The sequence below is a fragment of the Mirounga leonina genome, unplaced genomic scaffold (genome assembly GCF_011800145.1).
Source record: "Mirounga leonina isolate KUSES-001 unplaced genomic scaffold, KU_Mleo_1.0 Mir_82, whole genome shotgun sequence".
NCBI lineage: Eukaryota > Metazoa > Chordata > Mammalia > Carnivora > Phocidae > Mirounga > Mirounga leonina.
In genome coordinates, this window is record NW_023270825.1 from 30357001 (window position 1) to 30377324 (window position 20324).

Here is a 20324-nt window from a genome sequence, read left to right on the forward strand (position 1 = left end):
TAGATTAGAGCAGGTGAAAGGTGGAGCTGGAGTTTCTCTTCTGAAGACCACTTAGGGGTGACTTCAATATGTGGAAAGATGACAAGGGATTAAACCAGGAACATTTCAGCGGCAATAGAGGCAGGGACCGATGGGAAGATCTCAGGGATAACATGGGAAATGTTACTCCATGTCACCTGTATTTTATACTCTTATGTCATCTCAAATAGTACTTGGTAGGTGAGGCTTTCTTGGACTCACCCTGGCAAATGGCACGTGGGGGCTGTTTCCTAAGCAACTGTTGTACTTAAGGCACATGTTCATTTGTTTGCCCATTAAACTGCCAGCTTCTTTAAGGTAGGGATTGTATCTTTTCATCTCTGTTTTCCTCGAACCTTCTAATGACCTGCAAAAATGCGTGCTGGAGGGATGCAGTGAGTGGAAAATAGACATTCATAAATGACTGAAGATTACAGGCTATCTAGTAGTTAAAGCAACTAGCATTAAGGGTTCAGTGATATCAAGGCACTACACTGCCATTCAACCTACCCTTTCGTGGTGATTTATTTATTTCTAAATCTTTATTAAGCTGGTAAACTCCCCACCCCACAAATAGCCAGAGTACCAGAAGCTGCAATACTAGCTCCAAAGTAACTTTTTTTTCTTAGCTGATTTTACAGAACAGCTACGTGTTAGGAAACGTCAGAAGACGCTGGCCAAGACCCAGAACGTGGGAGGTACCGGTTTCCACATCATATGATGAGAACGACAAAACGGCTTCAGTCCCTACATCCCGACTGCAAACCAGTGTGCCGGAACCAAAGAGCCGACGCTCGACTTTCCACGCGGGCGCGCGAGTGTGTTGCGACGCATCGATTGCTTTCGTCTGGCGGAGGCCTATCGGGGGAGGACCGAGCCCCGGGAGGCCAAGGAAAGGAGGCGAGTCAAGGACTTCCTCCTGGGGAGGGAGCTTGGATTCGGGAGGCCGCGCTGGGCCTGTTGGACTAGGCGTCCACGCGCGGGAGAGTTCAGTCATGTCTGTACATGCGGTGATGCGCGCCCTGCGCAAGAACAAGACGCTTCGCTACGGAGTCCCCATGCTGGTGAGCGCAGGGAGGAGAACATGGGGGGCAGGATTCCGGAAGGGGTGGGGCGTCTAGGTCGGCTGGGTCCCGGCTGCCGGGATCTGGGAGGCGGGGGGCGGGGAGCGACAGGCGGGGAGCGGCAGCCCGGGCGGGGAAGGGGCTGGCGGGAGGTGGCCGTCTCAGTCCTCTCCCTTCGCTGGTACCAGGATCCCGAGGCCCCCTTTTACTCTCCCTAGTAGTTACCAGGCTGTGCTTCAGAGATCGAGGGCAGACCAGATTTTACACCAGGTCTGGGTGATTACCCAACTGACATTTTTTAACCCCGTGCTACCCCTGGACGGTGCTGGGAATCGTTGGAACTAGATGTATTTACTTAATTTGACTGTACAATTTCGGGCATCTCCACGTTTCAGCTTCTGTTTGTGAACTGGTTTAATTCTTCCCGGATTGTTGGTAGGAGTTAAATGAAAATCGAGGGTTTAGCGCGGTGCCTGCCACATTGCAGCAGCCTTCAAAAGGTCGCTGACTTTTAATTGATCATTTTGAAGCACCTCGAGGGTACTTCTGGTGTTTATATTCTTGCGTCCTGTCCTACACTGAGTTCCCTGAGGATCCCATTCGTATAGAAGATACAGGTTGAGGTTGACGTAACTCCAGCCAGACTTGGAATCCAGACAGACATTCCCCCTCTTTTGCTGTTTGACCTTGGCAAGTTATTTTGCTTCAGAAAGCCTTGATGTCATAGTAAATGAGACAATTTCAATAAAGCTTGTGGACAAAAGCCACTTTCTTTTAAATACTTAACAGTTTAATCCTTTGTATGGATATTGGTATAGGTGAAGTTACGAGCTTTTGCATTTAAGCAGAACTAAAGGAGAGAAGTGACCTTAAAAAAGTTTAAAGAAAACTGTCTTAAAAGATTATGTAGTAATTATATTTGTGTAGATGACAGGGCATGTGTAAAAACTATCCTCTCTATAGATTCCTCTGCCCCCAAATGGAGATCCATTCAGAAGCATTATGATTGTGGTCACCTGCATGTCCTAGTGAAAGCCAATTTGATTTTGTCCTTATTTTTCAAAATCACCAAAGCCGGGATATTAAAACCACTAATGTTGAAGTACCTTCTCTGTACTTAGGGGTTTCCTCTTTTGTTTTATTTCAGGGAATGGAAAGTACCACAGTAGCCTTTTCCCTAAATGTGTTACTCTGTACTGGTCTCTACATCTATACCTCTATACGGCACCTAAAGGACCATGTTTCAAAATACAAGTCCTAAACATATAAATAAATTGAAGCGGAAAATGTTGAATTCAGTACGCTGAAACCAAGCACTACTGGAAAGAACTCAAAAGATACATCCTCTTCATCATGTATCAGTTGCATATGCCACAATTACTATACTACATTTATCTTCAAGCTGAAATTATTTCCTCTCTTGGATAAATATTAATGCTTCAAAGTCCTCTTCATATAGAAGAGGACTTTGAATACCAGGTATATGCAAATACTACTCTCCTTCCTTTCTTGTCCAAACTGCTTGAAGAAAGAGAATATACTTGTTTCAGCTTCCACACTGCCCATTTAGTCTTGAGAATTTACCTTTCTAATCTGACCAGTGACCTACTGGTTCCTACACACCAAAAAATTAACCCATTTAAAGTGTTCGGTTCAGCGTTTTTAGTATATTCACAGAGTTAATGCAGCTATCACCACTGTCTAACTTTAGAATAATTTCATCATCCCAGAGGAGACACCATGCTCATTAGTAGTCACTTCCTATTTTCTCCTCCCTCTCCCCCCACCTAGGCAACCACTAATCTACTTCTGTTTATAGATTTAGTAGCATAATACAACATGTGGTCTTTTGTGACTGCTTTCAATTAGCATAGTGTTTTCAAGATTCATTCATGTTGTAACATGTGTCAAAACTTCATTCATTTTTATGGCTAAATAATATTCCATCATTTGGATAGACAATTTTTTTATCCTAATCCTATCCTATTTATTTATCATTTTATTTATCCATTGATGAACATTTAGATTGTTAACATTTTTTGGCCATTGTGAATAATGCTGCTACAAACATTCATGTACAATTTTTGTATGGATGTATATTTTCATTTCTCTTCGTATATACCTAGTAGTAGAATTGCTGGGCCATATGATAACTCCATGTTTAACATTTTGAGGAACTGTCAAGCTATTTCCCAGAGTGGCTACATCATTTTACATTCCCACCAGCAATGAATCCTCCACGTTCTTGTCAACACTTGTTATTGTCCATCTTTTTTATTATACCCTTCCCAGTGGATGTGAAGGTATCTATTGTGGTTTTGATTTGCATTTCCTTTATGACTAATGATATGGAACATCCTTTCATATGGTTATTGGTCATCTGTATCTCTTTTTTGCAGAAATGTTTATTCAAATCATTTGCCCGTTTTTAAATTGGGCTATTTTTCTTTTTATTGGGTAGAGGTTTCCTTAAACACCTGGAACCAGTAATTCTTTGTTGAGGGGCTCTGTGTGCTTGTTTTGGTGTGTCTTCAACACTCAGCCAGGCAGGTTACAACTCTGCCTTGAGCTTTTACTTCCTGCTTGCTCAGAGACTCAAGGTTAGCCATAGACAAGTGTTTAAGGCCTTCTCAGATCTTTCCTGAGCTTACACACCACTCTGGGCATGGGCACAATTCTGTTCATGAACATTTCCTTCTGGATTCTCAGGAATATGTTTGAACTTTTCAGAGTCCTCTGTGGACACCTTATTTCTCATATTTTCCTTTTAAGCTTTTTGGTTAGACTGTTATTTGCCCTGTTGCCTACCACCTCAGGCAGTCACGATGTTAACCAATTGCCTCTGAATTTTTTCAACAAACACTTCCTGAGAGAAGTCTGTTAGTACTAGTTGAGCTCAAAGTCAGGAAAACTGAAGACAGCCTTGTGACTGAGGTTTCCATTGAACCACCAGATTTGATCAAGCAGTGACAGTTCTTAGAGAATAATGTTTTAAGGAGCCCCAACCCCATTCTGCCCCATGATTGCATTCTATTTCATTTATTTATTTATTATTAACATAATATATTATTTGTTTCAGGGGTACAGGCCTATGATTCATCAGTCTTACACAATTCACAGCACTCACCATAGCACATACCCTCCCCAATGTCCATCACCCAGCCACCCATCCCTCCCCCCACTCCACTCTAGCAACCCTCAGTTTGTTTCCTGAGATTAAAAGTCTCTTATGGTTTGTCTCCCCCTCTGGTTTCATCTTGTCTCATTTTTCCCTCCCTTCCCCCATGATCCCCTGTCTTGTTTCTCAAATTCCTCATATCAGTGAGATTATATGATAATTGTCTTTCTCTGATTGACTTATTTCGCTTAGCATAATACCCTCTAGTTCCATCCACGTCGTTGCAAATGGCAAGATTTCATTTTTTGATGGCTGCATAATATTCCATTGTGTATATATACCACATTTTCTTTATCCCTTCATCTGTTGATGGACATCCACACTCTTTCCATAGTTTGGCTATTGTGGACATTTCTGCTATAAACATTGGGGTACACGTGCCCCTTCAGATCACTATGTTTGTATCTTTGGAGTAAATACCCAGTAGTGCAGTTGCTGGGTCGTATGGTAGCTCTATTTTCAACTTTTTGGGGAACCTCCATCCTGTTTTCCAGAGTGGCTGCACCAGCTTGCATTCCCACCAACAGTGTAGGAGAGTTCCCCTTTCTCCACATCCTCGCCAATATCTGTCATTTCCTGACTTGTTAATTTTAGCCATTCTGACTGGCGTGAGGTGGTATCTCATTGAGGTTTTGATTTGTATTTCCCTGATGCCGAGTGATGTTAAGCACTTTTTCATGTGTCTGTTGGCCATTGAAGGAGAGATAAAAAGCTTCCAGGACAAACAAACAATAAAAGAATTTGCAAACACCAAACCAGCCCTACAAGAAATATTGAAAGGGGTACTCTAAGCAAAGAGAGTCTAAAAGTAACATAGACCAGAAAGGAACACAGACAATACACATAACTCTCACCTTACAGGCAATACAATGGCACTAAATTCATATCTTTCAATAGTTACTCTGAATGTAAATGGGCTAAATGCCACAATCAAAAGACACAGGGTATCAGATTGGATAAAAAAACAAGACCCATGGGGTGCCTGGGTGGCTCAGTTGTTAAGCGTCTGCCTTCGGCTCAGGTCATGATCCCGGGGTCCTGGGATCGAGCCCCACATCAGGCTCCCTGCTCCGCGGGAAGCCTGCTTCTCCCTCTCCCATTCCCCCTGCTTGTGTTCCCTCTCTCGCTGTGTCTCTCTCTGTCAAATAAATAAAATCTTAAAAAAAAAAAAAAACACCACACATAAGACCCATCGATATGTTATCTGCAAGAGACTCATTTTAGACCCAAAGACACCTCCAGATTTAAAGTGAGGGGGTGGAAAAACATTTACCATGCTAATGGACATCAAAAGAAAGCTCGGGTGGCAATCCTTGTATCAGACAAATTAGATTTTAAACCAAAGACTATAATAAGAGAGGAGCATTCTATTTGTTTTCATGGTTACCATGGAGCTGGGGTGGAGAGGTGGGAATAAAAATGCCACCAAGCTTTCTGTCCTTACTGAAAGGCAGTCTTCTTAGGAAAATGTTTCCAACATTATTGCAAGTCTTTGCCTAATTTTCAAATTTCTGAAAAAGTTGATTTGAGAACTTTTGCCAGTTTTCTCATTGCTGTGATGGAGAAGATTTTTGGAGATTCCTAGTCTGCCATTTCACTGATGTCACCTTTTGGTTCTTTTTTTCTATGTCTTTGGTGAGATTTTCTAATTTTTCATTTGTTTTAAGAACATCGGTTACTGCTCTCTCAAGCATTTTTATAATGATTCCTTTAAAATCTTTGCTAGATCATGGGACGCCTGGGTGGCTCAGTTGGTTAAGTGTCCAACTCTTGGTTTCGGCTCTAGTCGTGATCTCAGGGTCCTGAGATCCAGCCACATCCAGCTGTCATGGGCATGGGGGCTCCCTGCTCAGCAGGGAGTCTGCTTCTTCCTCTGCCCTTCCCCCACAGGTACAGGCACGGTACTCTCTCTCTCAAATAATAAGTAAATCTTAAAAAAAAAAAATCTTTGTCAGATCATTCCAACATCTGGTTTATCTCCATGTTAATATCTCTTGATAGTCTTTTCTAATTCAGCTTGCTGTTTTCCTGATTCTTGCTCTGACAAGTGAGTTTTTATTGTATCATGGACATTCTGAGTATTATGTTAGGAAACTCTGTATCCTATTTAAGTCTTCTACTTTAGCAAGCAGTCACCATGCTTAGACTTAGCTGTAGGTAGTAGCATACTATTTTGGGCTTTCTTTCCAATGATAATTTAGGTTCCAGAGCCCTTGCAGTGCTATTCTGGTCTGCTTTGTTTACCTGGTGCTGCTTTTTTCCTCTAGTGCCTGCTTGATCCCTTCTAAAGGTGGAGTGTTAGTAATCAACGTGTGAATATTTTTAAAGTTATAAGATTGATTGAGCTCACAAAAGAAATTAATGTAGATAGAGAAGACCAGTCATTGTGCCCTGGGGTACTCCAGCATTAGGGGATTGAGTGTACAGGAAGAACCAATAAAGGACACTAAGAAGTATTCTCAGGTAGAAGAAAAACCAGGTTTAAGGGAAAAGGAGGAAAGTGATCAACTGTGTCAAATTTTGCTCATGAAGTAAGATGAGAACAGAGAGTTAACCATTGGATTTGGTAACATGGATGTGTTTGGTGGCTGGAATGGGTCTAAGAGAGAATGGGAGGGACAGTGAGCATCAACAACTCCTTTGAGAAATTTTACTGCAGATAGGAACAAGGAAAGAGGATAGTAACGTGAGGAAGTGAGGTCTAGAGAAGTTTGTTAATAAGTGGGAGAACTAATAGCATTTTTTTATGATGAATCATGTGGTAGTGAGCAAGATTTTCTTTTTTTTTTTTTTTAAGTTTTATTTATTTATTCATAAGAGTCAGAGAGAGAGAGAGGCAGAGGCAGAGGGAGAAGCAGGCTTCCTGCGGAGCAGGGAGCCCGATGTGGGACTGGATCCCAGGACCCTGGGATCATGACCTGAGCCAAAGGCAGACGCTTAACCATCTGAGCCACTCAGGCGCCCGTGAGCAAGATTTTCATGATAAGGAAACGAGAATTGATGAATCAGGGTCCTTCAGTAAATAAGATGATATGGGATCTATTGCACAAATGAAGATATTTAGTTAGGAGTGTAGATACTGTGATAATGAGTGGTAGGTGGTGTAATGCAAGTCTGATCCTAATCAGAATTAGCACAGACTTCACAGAGTAAGGGAATAGTCCTTCATGAAACTCCGCTTATTTCAGACACCAACTGAAAGCTCTGGGATTCTTGGCCCACCTGTGCTTCTGATCAACTGGCTATAAATTTGGGGGTTCCTATTAATCCCCTCAAGTTTAATAATTCACTAGAATGACTCACAGAACTCAGGAAAGCACTATACTTACAATTATTGTTTTATTATAAAGGGTACGAATTAGGAACAGCCAAAAGAGACCCACAGGGTAAGGTCTGGGAAGGTCCCAAATGCAGAGTTTCCATGTTTTCCTCCTGTGAAATCAGGGCATCCCACCCTCCCAGCACATTAATGTGTTCACCAACCAGGAAGCTCAACCAAGCTTCAGTGTCCAGAGTTTTTTTTTTTTTTTTAAGATTTTATTTATTTTTTTGTCAGAGAGAGAGAGCACAAGCAGGGGTAGTGGCAGGCAGAGCAGGTAGAGGGAGAAGCAGGCTCTCTGCCAAGCAAGGAGCCCAATGCGGGACTCGATCCCAGGACCCTGGGATCATGACCTGAGCCAAAGGCAGATGCTTAAGCAACTGAGCCAAGTGTCCAGAGTTTTTTTTAATTGGGTTTCATTATCTAGGTATGGTTAATTGAATCATTAACTGTGTGAGGGACCTCCGTGTCCAGCCCCATCTCCTTGGAGGTCAGGTTGATATCATATGGCTTAAAGCCCCACCCCTCTAGTCACATGGTAGGTCATTCCAGCATGGCCCACCGGTATACTGCAACTATCTAGGGGCCTACCATGAGTCACCTCATTAGCATAGATTCAGGTGTGGTCCTAGGGGCCCACCATCAATAACAAAGATACTCCTGTCACTCAGGAAAGTCCAAGTTAGTACCTTCCTCTCAGGAACCCTAGACAAAGTTCAGGCAAATTCTTCATTATGTAACACGTGGGAACTGTAATTGTAGTAGTTCCAGAAAGAGGTGATGGTGGCCTTGACTAGAGTATTAGAAGAAGGTATAGTTAGAAATTGTCAGATTCAAGAAATGTTTTGAAAGTAGAGGTGACAGAACTCAGGGATGGATTAGATGTGAGATATGAATGAGAGGAGCTTATGATGATTACAAAGAAGTTTGCTTGAGCCGTTGGATGAAAGCAGTTTACATTTACTGGGATGTGAAAGATTGGGGCAGAAAGAGTGTTGGGGTAAAAGTCAAGAGGGTTTTTCAAAATGTTAATTTATATATATCTGTTAGACTTTTTTTTATTTTAAAGATTTTATTTATCTGAGAGCATGGCGGGGAGAGGCAGAGAGAGAGGGAGAAGCAGACTCCCCGGTGACAGCCCAATGTGGGCGGATCCCAGGACCTGGAGATCATAACCTGAGCTGAAGTCAGGTGCATAACCAACTGAACCACCCAGGTGCCCCATATATCTCTTAGGCTTTCAAGTGAAAATGTCAGGTAGGAAAGCATGTTTCAGTTCAATGGGATGTTTCCCATTGAAAATGTGCATTTGGAAGTTGTTAGGTTATAGAGCCTATTTAAAGCCATGAAATTGGATGACATCAGCTATGATATGGACTCAGTGTTGGTTGTGAATAGTTAGAAGAAATGTGAAGATTTGAGCCTTTGGGATACTACCCCCCCGTTGGGAAGATGAGGAAGAATGAATAAAAGGAGACTGAAACAGAGTTACGAAAGCCAGGGATGTGTCTTTTCATTGAAACACAAAGACAAAAGTTATTTTACTTATACAAATAATTCTTACATATTGACATTGCCAGATATTAGCTGCTTATATATAACATGTTTTTCCTGATTTGTTGTCTTTTGATTTTGTGTTGTTTTTATTTCATTTATTTGTCAGTATAGACATTAAAAATTTTATGTGGTCAGACTTACTGGGTTTTAAAATTTATAGCCTCAAGGTTTTGTTAGTATTTCAACTTCAAAATCGTAAAGTTTTATATTTTACAATGTTTTATATCTTTATATTTCCTTATTTGGTAATATTAATATATTGACATAAAAAGGAAGGTAGGGATCAAACTTTATTTTTATCCAAATTGCTAGACTTTTACAGCTTTAGGATTAGGGGTGAAAGCCCATTAGATTATTGGAGGAGGTGATAAAGCAGCAATGCCAGTTGGAGGAATCTTTTAAGGTTTGGCATATATTAATAAGTGTGGTGTATTTTATGAGATTCTTTTACTAGTTGGTAAGAAAATGGAGAAAAATGCTGTCTAGGTAGCTTATTTTGCAAACACATAAAATTGAAAGAATTCTGGTCTTGAGGAAATGAGGCCAGAATTTAATTCCTAGCTTTACTCAGTATAATCATAGGCAAGTCATTTAGTTGCCTGTGCTTTTATTTCATCTGTTAAATGGATTTTTTCCTTAACTTTAGTTCTTTTGTAAGATCAACTAATATAATGCTTGTGATGATGTTATTTAAACCATAAGGTGGAATACAAGTATGGGGGTGCAGCTGGGTGGCTCAATTGGTTAAGTGTCCAACTCTTGGTTTCATCAGGTCATGATCTTGGGGTCATGTGATCAAGCCCCACATTGGGCTCTGTGCTCAGCACTCAGCAGAGTCCGCTTGTCTCTCTCCCTCCCCTTCTGCTCCTCCCCCCCCAAATAAATAAATAAAATCTTTAAAAATGAACAAACAAACTAATGGGGTACTGACTTTGGTATTTGGTAATAGGATAAAATGTTTCCTAGTGACAGTACATACTGCATCCACTCTGAACAGATGAATGGTAACTCACCAAGAAAATAATATATTGGATTTCATATAAGCTGCCACTATTGGCATTAATCTGTAGACAGAATTCTGCCCGTCTATGTTGTTTGTTTCCTCTCTTTGTTTCAGTTGCTGATTGTTGGAGGCTCTTTTGGTCTTCGTGAATTTTCACAAATCCGCTATGATGCTGTGAAAATTAAGGTAAGGACTATAACTGGAGTTTGACATGTGTCTGTGTATACGATTGTTCCGGTTTAGGTATGTATACTTGATGTACTAAGCAGTCTGAGTTTTGTCTAATTTTTCAAGGGGTTGTATGATTTTCTTATTCTTTAAGACAACATGAATGATCATATGGAAGTGAATCATGAAATGTAAAGAATTTAGTTATCCTATTCCTAGAAAATTTGCAATACTGCATTCTCAGAAATGCAATACTGCATTTCTCAGAAGAATGTTGGACAATTTCACTCCCATTATATTACTCCAATTATAAATTAGCTATTTCATATTAATACCAGTAATTTTATAAATTATATTGATATATAAAGTCTACTGATATACTGAAGGAAAGGAAAATTATTTTTCATTACAAATAATGATACTTATCTTTTTAGGTATATAATATATATTTATATATTGTATATAAAGCTATATACCTATATCTAAATATATGTAAAATTTATTTTACAAGTGAGGAAACTGAGGTTCAGATAGCTTCAGTAACTAACCTGTGGTTACATGGCTATTTAGAGGTAGTGCTAGGATTTTCACTCTCTTTGATTATAGTTACTAACAAATTTAGGCCAAGTGTTACATAAGAACTCTAGTTAAGTAACTGATTAATTCATTCAGAAGTATGTAGTTTTTGTTTGTGGCCACACTGATATTTGAGTTTTTTCCCAAGTTTTATTTATATATAAAACATATATACATATATATAATTTCTTTTTTTTTTTTAAGATTTTTTATTTATTTATTTGACAGAGAGAGACACAGCGAGAGAGGGAACACAAGCAGGGGGAGTGGGAGAAGGAGAAGCAGGCTTCCCGCTGAGCAAGGAGCCTGATGCGGGGCTCCATCTCAGGACCCCGATGCGGGGCTCCATCTCAGGACCCCGGGATCATGACCTGAGCCAAAGGCAGACGCTTAACGACTGAGCCACCCAGGCGCCCCCGTATATATAATTTCTTATATACATATATATAATATTTATACATATAAATTTTCTACCAATATTATTGAGATCTGTTAATGAAATATATATTATATAATGAAATATATACTATATAATGAAATACATGTTATATTAAATATATATAATATACGAATTATATAAATATATATAATTATAAATATATTATATATATAATGAAGTATAATATTATATTAATAATTATTGGTAGGAAAGTAAAGAGTATTAAAGGGACCTATTCAGTTTTTTTTTTTTTTTAAGATTTTATTTATTTAACAGAGAGAGACAACAGCGAGAGAAGGAACACAAACAGGGGGAGTGGGAGAGGGAGAAGCAGGCTTCCCGCTGAGCAGGGAGCCCAATGCGGGGCTCAATCCCAGGACTCTGGGATCATGACCTGAGCCGAAGGCATATGCTTAACGACTGAGCCACCCAGGTGCCCTCCTATTCAGTTTTCTCAGTTAATTTTATAGTTTAAGAGAAACACCAACTCCAACTAGTCTTAAAGACAGTAAGAGGGTAAATATTAAATTTAAAAAGAATGTATAATATATATAATCTTCCATGAAGTCATGTTTTTATTTACTTTTTCTTTTAGTATCTTGAATATATATGTTACTTTACATACACCCTACATACACCAACTATAGATCTGCTTTTATTGTCTAATTTTTTTCTCTTGTTGGTTTTGTGGGTAAATGTTCTGTCTTTGAACACACCTTGTAATTTTTTATTTTTTTAAGATTTTATTTATTTATTTGAGAGAGAGAGAGAGAGCATGAGCCAGGAGAGGGGCAAAGGGAGACAGAGAAACAGACTCCCCGCTGAGCAGGGAGCCTGACATGAGGCTCAGTCCTGGGACTCTGAGATCATGACCTGAGCCAAAGGCAGACGCTTAACTGACTGAGCCACCCAGGTGCCCCGACCTTGTAATTTTTTAAATTAAATATTGGGTATTGTTTGTAAATACTTGTAGAGATTCTAGGTGGTATTGTTTTCCTCCTGAAAGGGTTTATCCTTTTTTCTGGTAGGCAGATAGACTGGGGGCTAATCCCCTTACTACTTTGGAGGAGTGAGTATTGAGGTTGATCACTTCTTCTATGTCTGTTGGCCACTTATATTTCCTTTTTTTATGTGTCCTCTGTTGTGATGTTTCAGGTCTCGGTTGCCCATTTTTTTCTGTGGGTTGTTGGTCTTTTTCTTATTGTTTTGTTAGATTTCTTTATACATGGCAGATTATAACTTTTTAGTCATCTTAATGGGGTCTTTTGATGAACAAATTTAGTGTAGTCTATTTTATTCCTTTTTTACTTTATAGTTACTTTTTCTTTTAGTCCTTTTAAGTTTTTCTTACGCCAAAATATAAATATTTTTCTATATGATTGCTAAAATTTTTGTTTTGCCTTTTATACTCAGGTCTGCAAATATAAAACCCAAATGGAATTGATTTTTTTGTATATAGTATGAGGAATTGTGATGTTCTGATTTATAAGAAATACGTATTTGGTCTTTGCCCTATTTTCTGGCATTGAGCTAAAACCCCTGGAATTTCCTAAGTGATGAGAGCAAGCAAGGTGTCTTTTGTTATGTTGATGAATTTATGGAATGCCCCTGGGTAACCTAAAGATGGGGGCTGGTTGCTAGGAGAACCAGCCTTGTGAGACAGGGTTGGAACTTGCAGTCCCACCCCTTGACTTCCAGGGAGGGGAGTTGGGCTAGAGGTTGAATCGATTGCCAATGGCAAGGACTTAATCATCCCCATGTAATGAAGCCTCCATAAAAACCCAAAAAGATAAGGTTCAGACAGATTCCTGACTGGGGAACTTGTAGAGGTGCTGGGAGAATAGCCCTCTTAAAGAGGGCATGGAATCCCCACAGCCTTTCCCTATACCTTGCCTGTGTGTCTCTTCCATCTAGCCTTTTATAAGTAAAGTGTTTCAATTCTGTGAGCTGTTCAGGGAGCAGTTGTTGGAACCTCCAGTCCATAGCCAGTGAGAAATGCAGGTGACATCCTGGATTTGCAATTGGTGTGTGAAGTGGGGACGGGGGCTGTCTTGGATGACTGAGCCCTTAACCTGTGGGATCTGACTCTATCTCTAGGTAGGTAGTGTCAGAATTGAGTTAATTCCTTGGTGGTTTGAAAAAAAAAAAAACCCACACTAGCTGTAACTGAACTAATATGAGTTCGTTTGCTCCTTGGTGAGTTGCAGATAGAGATTACAGCAGATAATCCATAAGAAATTGCAGCAGGTGGAGTTGTCACTCAAAGGAAATTTTATTTGCAGCAAATGAGATCATGGGAATAACTTCCAAATCGTGACTACCCAGACAGGGATGAGAGAGTTCTTTTTATTTAAGATTAGGATGAATATTCAGAAAGGGGAGTTTTGTCATCACACATAAGGGCGGGAATAAGGTTGTGCAGATGAAGTGTTTTATGAAGCCTGTGCTCCTCCCAGGGTAGAGACTTTAACATTGTACTGAAGCAGATTAAGTGTTGGACAAAGGGAAGGGGCTATGGATATGATCCAAGAGCCAGTATAAACTGGATGGGATCTTGGGCTGGTTACCTCAGGTAAGGTCTGCAGGGCCTTGTTTGTTCATGGCTGGGACCTTATCAGTTGACCCAGAGCCAGTATATTTCTTAGTGGGGTCTGAAAAGAAACAGTAGCTGGCTACAGAGAAACAGTTCTCTGAAAAACAAGCTTTAAATTTTCTGCTAGTTTCAATCCTGCGAAGACAACTCAAGAATGTGCTAAGTCTGGGCGCCTGGGTGGCTCAGTCGGTTAAGCGACTGCCTTCGGCTCAGGTCACGATCCTGGAGTCCCGGGATCGAGTCCCGCATCGGGCTCCCTGCTCGGCGGGGAGTCTGCTTCTCCCTCTGACCCTCCTCCCTCTCATGCTCTTTGTCTCTCATTCTCTCTCTCAAATAAATAAATAAAATCTTAAAAAAAAAAAAAAAAAAGAATGTGCTAAGTCAGTCTTTACTTTTGAAACAGCACTGGGAGTTTTACCATTGATTTTTTTGTCTCTGATATGGTTAGGCTATCTACTGGCCTATTGGAGACTTAGTTTTTGCATTCTCTGTTCCCTTAAAATTCTTAACTACTGTGGGTTTTTTTTTTTTTTTTTTTTCATTTCTTTGTAATTCGAACACCCCCTAGGCAGTCCTGCAAGAAGTGTGCTTGGGCAGGTAGAGTTGGTAAGGCATGATAGATCCAGGGGGTGGGGGACTGGTGGGAGGGGATAGCTGGGGACCTGAAATGTCTGGGTCTTTCTTTTTCTGGGGACCCCTAACTCTGCTTATAGAATGTTTTCCCTAATATAGACAACAAGTTGTACAAGCGCCATTTACTGACTTAACATTTTTTCTTTTCTTTCTTTTTTTTTTTTTAAGATTTTATTTATTTATTTGACAGAGACACAGCGAGAGGGGGAACACAAGCAGGGGGAGTGGGAGAGGAAGAAGCAGGCTTCTGCTGAGCAGGGAGTCCGATGCGGGGCTCGATCCCAGGACCCTGGGACCATGACCTGAGCCGAAGGCAGACGCTTAACGACTGAGCCACCCAGGCGCCCTGACTTAACATTTTTTTCTTTCCTGCTCTTCTGTCCTGTTTTGTTGTCTGTTCTGTTGCATTAGTTTATTTACAAATTACATTGTGGTTTTCAAATTAATTGTGCATTCCTGAGAAATGAACTCACCTTGATCTTGGTATACTGTCGTTTTGTAGTGTGTTCTTCAGGAATTCTGCATTAGTGAAGTTGGCCTGTTCTCTTACTGTCTTTTTCAAATTTTGACATCAAGCTTATGCTCACCACATAACTAGAAGGTTTTTTGTTCTACTGGCATTATTTCTTCTTTAGTAAAATCCATTGGTAAAGCCATCTGAACCTGGGGTTTTCTTTATGTGAGATTTTAAAGTACAGATTCAGCTCTTTATACATTATAACACTGTTCAAATAGTTTTTTTTTTTCTACATGTTAGAAAGTTACATGTTAGAAAGTTGTAGTTTTCTATAAATTTGTCCATTTTGTCTAAATTTTCAGTTTTGTTGGCCTAAAAGTATTCATATTATCTGAGTATCAGTTGCCCATAAAATTTATGTTGTTGACCTCCTTTTCATTCTAAATACTTATTTGTGATTTCTCTTTCTTCTAAGTCAATTTTACTTGAGATTTATCAATAGCTTTTGGTTTAGTTGATTCTCTTGTCATTCATTTTTTGATCTTTAATCAGTCTGTTCTCTATTTACTTTTTCCTTTGAGTTTCTTTTTTCTAACTTTATGAGGTAGATTCTTAGCTCATTCTATTTCCATCTTTTTTTGGTAATATAGGCTTATAAGCTGATGAATTTCCTTTTAAAGATGGGCCTGCAGGTTTAATATATAATATGTTCACAGTCCTTTAATTAAAAATTTTTTCAGTTATTCAGAAGCTATTTAGAAGTGTTATTCCTTAATTTATAAGTATAGGAGATTTTCTTATTAAATTATTATTTTTTAAATAATTTTTTTATTAACATATAGTTTATTATTTGTTTCAGGGGTACAGGTCTGTGATTCATCAGTCTTACACAATTCACAGCGCTTACCATAGTACCTACCCTCCCCAGTGTTAATCACCCAGACATCCCATCCCACCCACCCCCTCCACTCCAGCAACCCTCACTTTGTTTCCTGAGATTAAGAGTCTCTTATGGTTGTCTCCCTCTCTGGTTTCATCTTGTTTCATTCTTCCCATATGATCCTCTGTCTTGTTTCTCAAATTCCTCACATCAGTGAGATCATATGATACTTGTCTTTCTCTGACTGATTTATTTCCCTTAGCATAATACCCTCTAGTTGCATCCACATTGTTGCAAATGGCAAGATTTCTTTTTTTTTTTTAATGGCTGCATAATATTTGTATATATATACCACATCTTTTTTTTATACCACATCTTTTTTATCCATTCATCTGTTGATGGGCATCTAGGCTCTTTCCATAGTTTGGCTATTGTGGAAACATCGGGGTGCACATGCCCCTTCGGATCACTATGTTTGTATCTTTGGAGTAAATACCCAGTAGTGCAGTTGCTGGGTCATAGGGTAGCTCTATTTTCAACTTTTAGAGGAACCTCCATCCTGTTTTCCAGAGTGGCTACGCCAGCTTACGTTCCCACCAACTGTGTAGGAGGGTTCCCCTTTCTCCGCATCCTCGCCAACATCTGTCATTTCCTGACTTCTTAATTTTAACCATTCTCACTGGTGTAAGATGGTATCTCATTGAGGTTTTGATTTGTATTTCCCTGATGCCAAGTGATGTTGAGCACTTTTTCATGTGTCTGTTGGCCATTTGAATGTCTTCTTTGCAGAAATGTCTGTTCATGTCTTCTGCCCATTTCTTGGTTGGATTATTTGTTCTTTGGGTGTTGAGTTTAAGAAGTTCTTTATAGATTTTGGATACTAGGCCTTTATCTGATATGTCATTTGCAAATATCTTCTCCCATTCTGTCGGTTGTTTTTTGGTTTTGTTGACTGTTTCTTTTGCTGTGCAAAAGCTTTTTATCTTGATAAAGTCCCAATAGTTCATTTTGCCCTTGCTTCCTTGCCTTTGGCGATGTGTCTAGGAAGAAGTTACTGTGGCTGAGGTCGAAGAGGTTGCTGCCTGTATTCTCCTCAATGATTTTGGTGGATTCCTCTCTCACATTTAGGCCTTTCATCCATTTTTGGTCTATTTTTGTGTGTGGTGTGAGGAAATGATCCAGATTCATTCTTGTGCATGTGGCTGTCCAATTTTCCCAACACCATTTGCTGAAGAGACTGTCTTTTTTCCACTGGACATTCTTTCCTGCTTTGTCGAAGATTAGTTGACCATAAAGTTGAGGGTCCATTTCTGGGATCTCTATTCTGTTCCATTGATCTATGTGTCTGTTTTTGTGCCAGTACCATACTATCTTGACAATTACAGCTTTGTAATAGAGCTTGAAGTCCGGAATTGTGATGCTGCCAGCTTTGCTTTTCTTTTTCAACATTCCTCTAGCCATTTGGGATCTTTTCTGGTTCCATACAAATTTTAGGATTATTTGTTCCATTTCTTTGAAAAAAGTGGATGGTATTTTGATAGGGATTGCATTGAATGTGTAGATTGCTCTAGGTAGCATAGACATTTTCACAATATTTGTTCTTCCAATCCATGAGCATGGAATGTTTTTCCATTTCTTTGTGTCTTCCTCAATTTCTTTCATGAGTATTCTATAGTATTCTGAGTACAGATCCTTTGCCTCTTTGGTTAGGTTTATTTCTAGGTATCTTATGGTTTTGGGTGCAATAAAAATGGGATCGACTCCTTAATTTCTCTTTCTTCTCTCTTGTTGTTGGTATATAGAAATGCCACTGATTTCTGTGCATTGAATTTATATCCTGTCACTTTACTGAATTCCTGTATGAGTTCTAGCAGTTTTGGGGTGGAGTCTTTTGGGTTTTCCATATAAAGTATCATATCATCTGCAAAGAGTGAGAGTTTGACTTCTTTGCTGATTCAGATGCCTTTTATTTCTTTTTGTTGTCTGATTGCTGAGGCCAGGACTTCTAGTACTATGTTGAATAGCAGTGGTGATAGTGGATATCCCTGCCGTGTTCCTGACCTTAGGGGAAAAGCTCTTAGTTTTTCCCCATGGAAGATGATATTCGCTGTGGGTTTTTCATAGATGGCTTTTATGATACTGAGGTATGTACCCTCTGTCCATACACTGGGAAGAGTTTTAATCAAGAAAGGATGCTGTAGTTTGTCAAGTGCTGTTTCTGAATCTATAGAGAGGATCATATGATTCTTGTTCTTTCTTTTATTGATATATTATATCACATGGATTGATTTGTGGATGTTGAACCAATCTTGCAGCCCAGGAATAAATCCCACTTGTTTGTGGTGAATAATCCTTTTAATATACTGTTGGATCCTATTGGCTAGTATTTTGGTGAGATGCATCCATGTTCATCAGGGATATTGGTCTGTAGTTCTCCTTTTTGATGGGGTCTTTGTCTGGTTTGGGGATCAAGGTAAAGCGGGCCTCATAAAATTGAGTTTGGAAATTTTCCTTCCATTTCTATTTTTTGGAAGAGTTTCAGAAAAATAGGTATTAATTCTTCTTTAAATGTTTAGTGGAATTCCCCCTGGGAAGCCATCTGGCCTTGCACTCTTGTTTGCTGGGAGATTTTTGATCACTGCCTCAATTTCCTTAGTGGTTATGGGTCTGTTCAGGTTTTCTATTTCTTCCTGGTTCAGTTTTGGTAGTTTATACGTCTCTAGGAATGCATCCATTATAATATGTTCTTATAATTGTTTGTATTTCTTTGGTGTTGGTTGTGATCTCTCCTCTTTCATTCATGATTTTATTTATTTGGGTCCTTTCTCTTTTCTTTTTTGATAAGAGGCTTATGTCTCGGGGTTTATCAATCTTATTAATTCTTTCAAAAAACCAGCTCCTAGTTTTGTTGATCTGTTCTACTGTTCTTTTGGTTTCTATTTCATTCATTTCTGCACTGATCTTTATTATTTCTCTTCTTCTGATGGGCTTAGGCTTAGGCTTTATTTGCTGTTTTTTCTCCAGCTCCTTTAGGTGTAGGGATAGGTTGTGTATTTGAGACCTTGTTTCTTGAGAAAGGCTTGTATTGCTATATACTTTCCTCTTAGGACCTTTGCCACATCCCAAAGGCTTTGAACAGTTATGCTTTCATTTTCACTTGCTTCCCTGAATTTTTTAAATTCTTCTTTAATTTCATGGTTGACCCATTCATTCTTTAGTAGGATGCTCTTTAGCTTCCATGTATTTGAGTTCTTTCCGACTTTCTTCTTGTGATTGAGTTCTAGTTTCAAAGCATTGTGGTACGAAAATATGCAGGGAATGATCCCAATCTTTTGGTACTGGTTGAGACCTGATTTGTGATCCAGGATGTGATCGATTCTGGAGAATGTTCCATGGGCACTAGAGAAGAATGTGTATTCTATTGCTTTGGGATGGAATGTTCTGAATATATCTGTGAAGTACATCTGGTCCAGTGTGTCATTTAAAGCCTTTATTTTCTTGTTGATCTTTTGCTTAGATGATCTGTCCATTTCAGTGAGGGCAGTGTTAAAGTCCCCTACTATTATTGTATTATTGTCGATGTGTTTCTTTGATTTTGTTATTAATTGGTTTATATAATTGGTTGCTTCCTTGTTAGGGGCATAGATATTTAAAATTGTTAGATCTTCTTGTTGGATAGACCTTTTAAGTATGATGTAGTGTCCTTCCTCATCTCTTATTATAGTCTTTGGTTTAAAATCTAATTTGTCTGATATAAGGATTGCTACCCTAGCTTTCTTTTGATGTCCATTAGCATAGTAAATGTTTTTCCACTCCCTCACTTTAAATCTGGAGGTGTCTTTGGGTCTAAAATGAGTCTCTTGCAGACAGCATATCCAGGGGTCTTGTTTTTTTTATCCAATCTGATACTCTTTGTCTTTTGATTGGGGAATTTAGCCCATTTACATTCAGGGTAACTATTGAAAGATACGAATTTAGTACCATTGTATTGCCTGTAAGGTTACTGTTACTGTATATTGTCTCTGTTCCTTTCTGGTCTATGTTACTTTTAGGCTCTTTCTTTGCTTAGAGGACCCCTTTCAATATTTCTTGTAGGGCTGGTTTGGTGATAGTAAATTCTTTTAGTTTTTGTTTTTCCTGGAAGCTTTTTATCTCTCCTTCTGTTTTCAATGACAGCCTAGCTGGATATAGTATTCTTGGCTTCATATTTTTCTCATTTAGTGCCCTGAATATATCATGCCAGTCCTTTCTGGCCTGCCAGGTCTCTGTGAATAGGTCTGCTGCCAATCTAATGTTTCTACCAATATAGGTTACAGACCCCTTGTCCCGAGCTGCTTTCAGGATTTTCTCTTTGTCTCTGAGACTTGTGAGTTTTACTATTAGATGTCAGGGTGTTGACATATTTTTATTGATTTTGAGGGGGGTTCTCTGTGCCTCCT

At 39.3% G+C, this 20324-nt stretch overlaps 1 protein-coding gene across 1 annotated transcript in view; it reads left to right on the top strand.

Moving 5' to 3' along the window:
• Positions 1–795: 795 nt before the first annotated feature.
• Positions 796–20324, top strand: part of LOC118002227 (cytochrome c oxidase assembly protein COX16 homolog, mitochondrial) — an 87841-nt gene continuing 68312 nt past the window's right edge. Inside the window, exons 1-2 of the mRNA XM_034992555.1 lie at positions 796–1082; positions 10254–10325. Coding sequence (XP_034848446.1) covers positions 1014–1082; positions 10254–10325 — 141 coding nt within the window. The 5' untranslated portion in view covers positions 796–1013. The remainder of the gene's footprint in view (positions 1083–10253; positions 10326–20324) is intronic.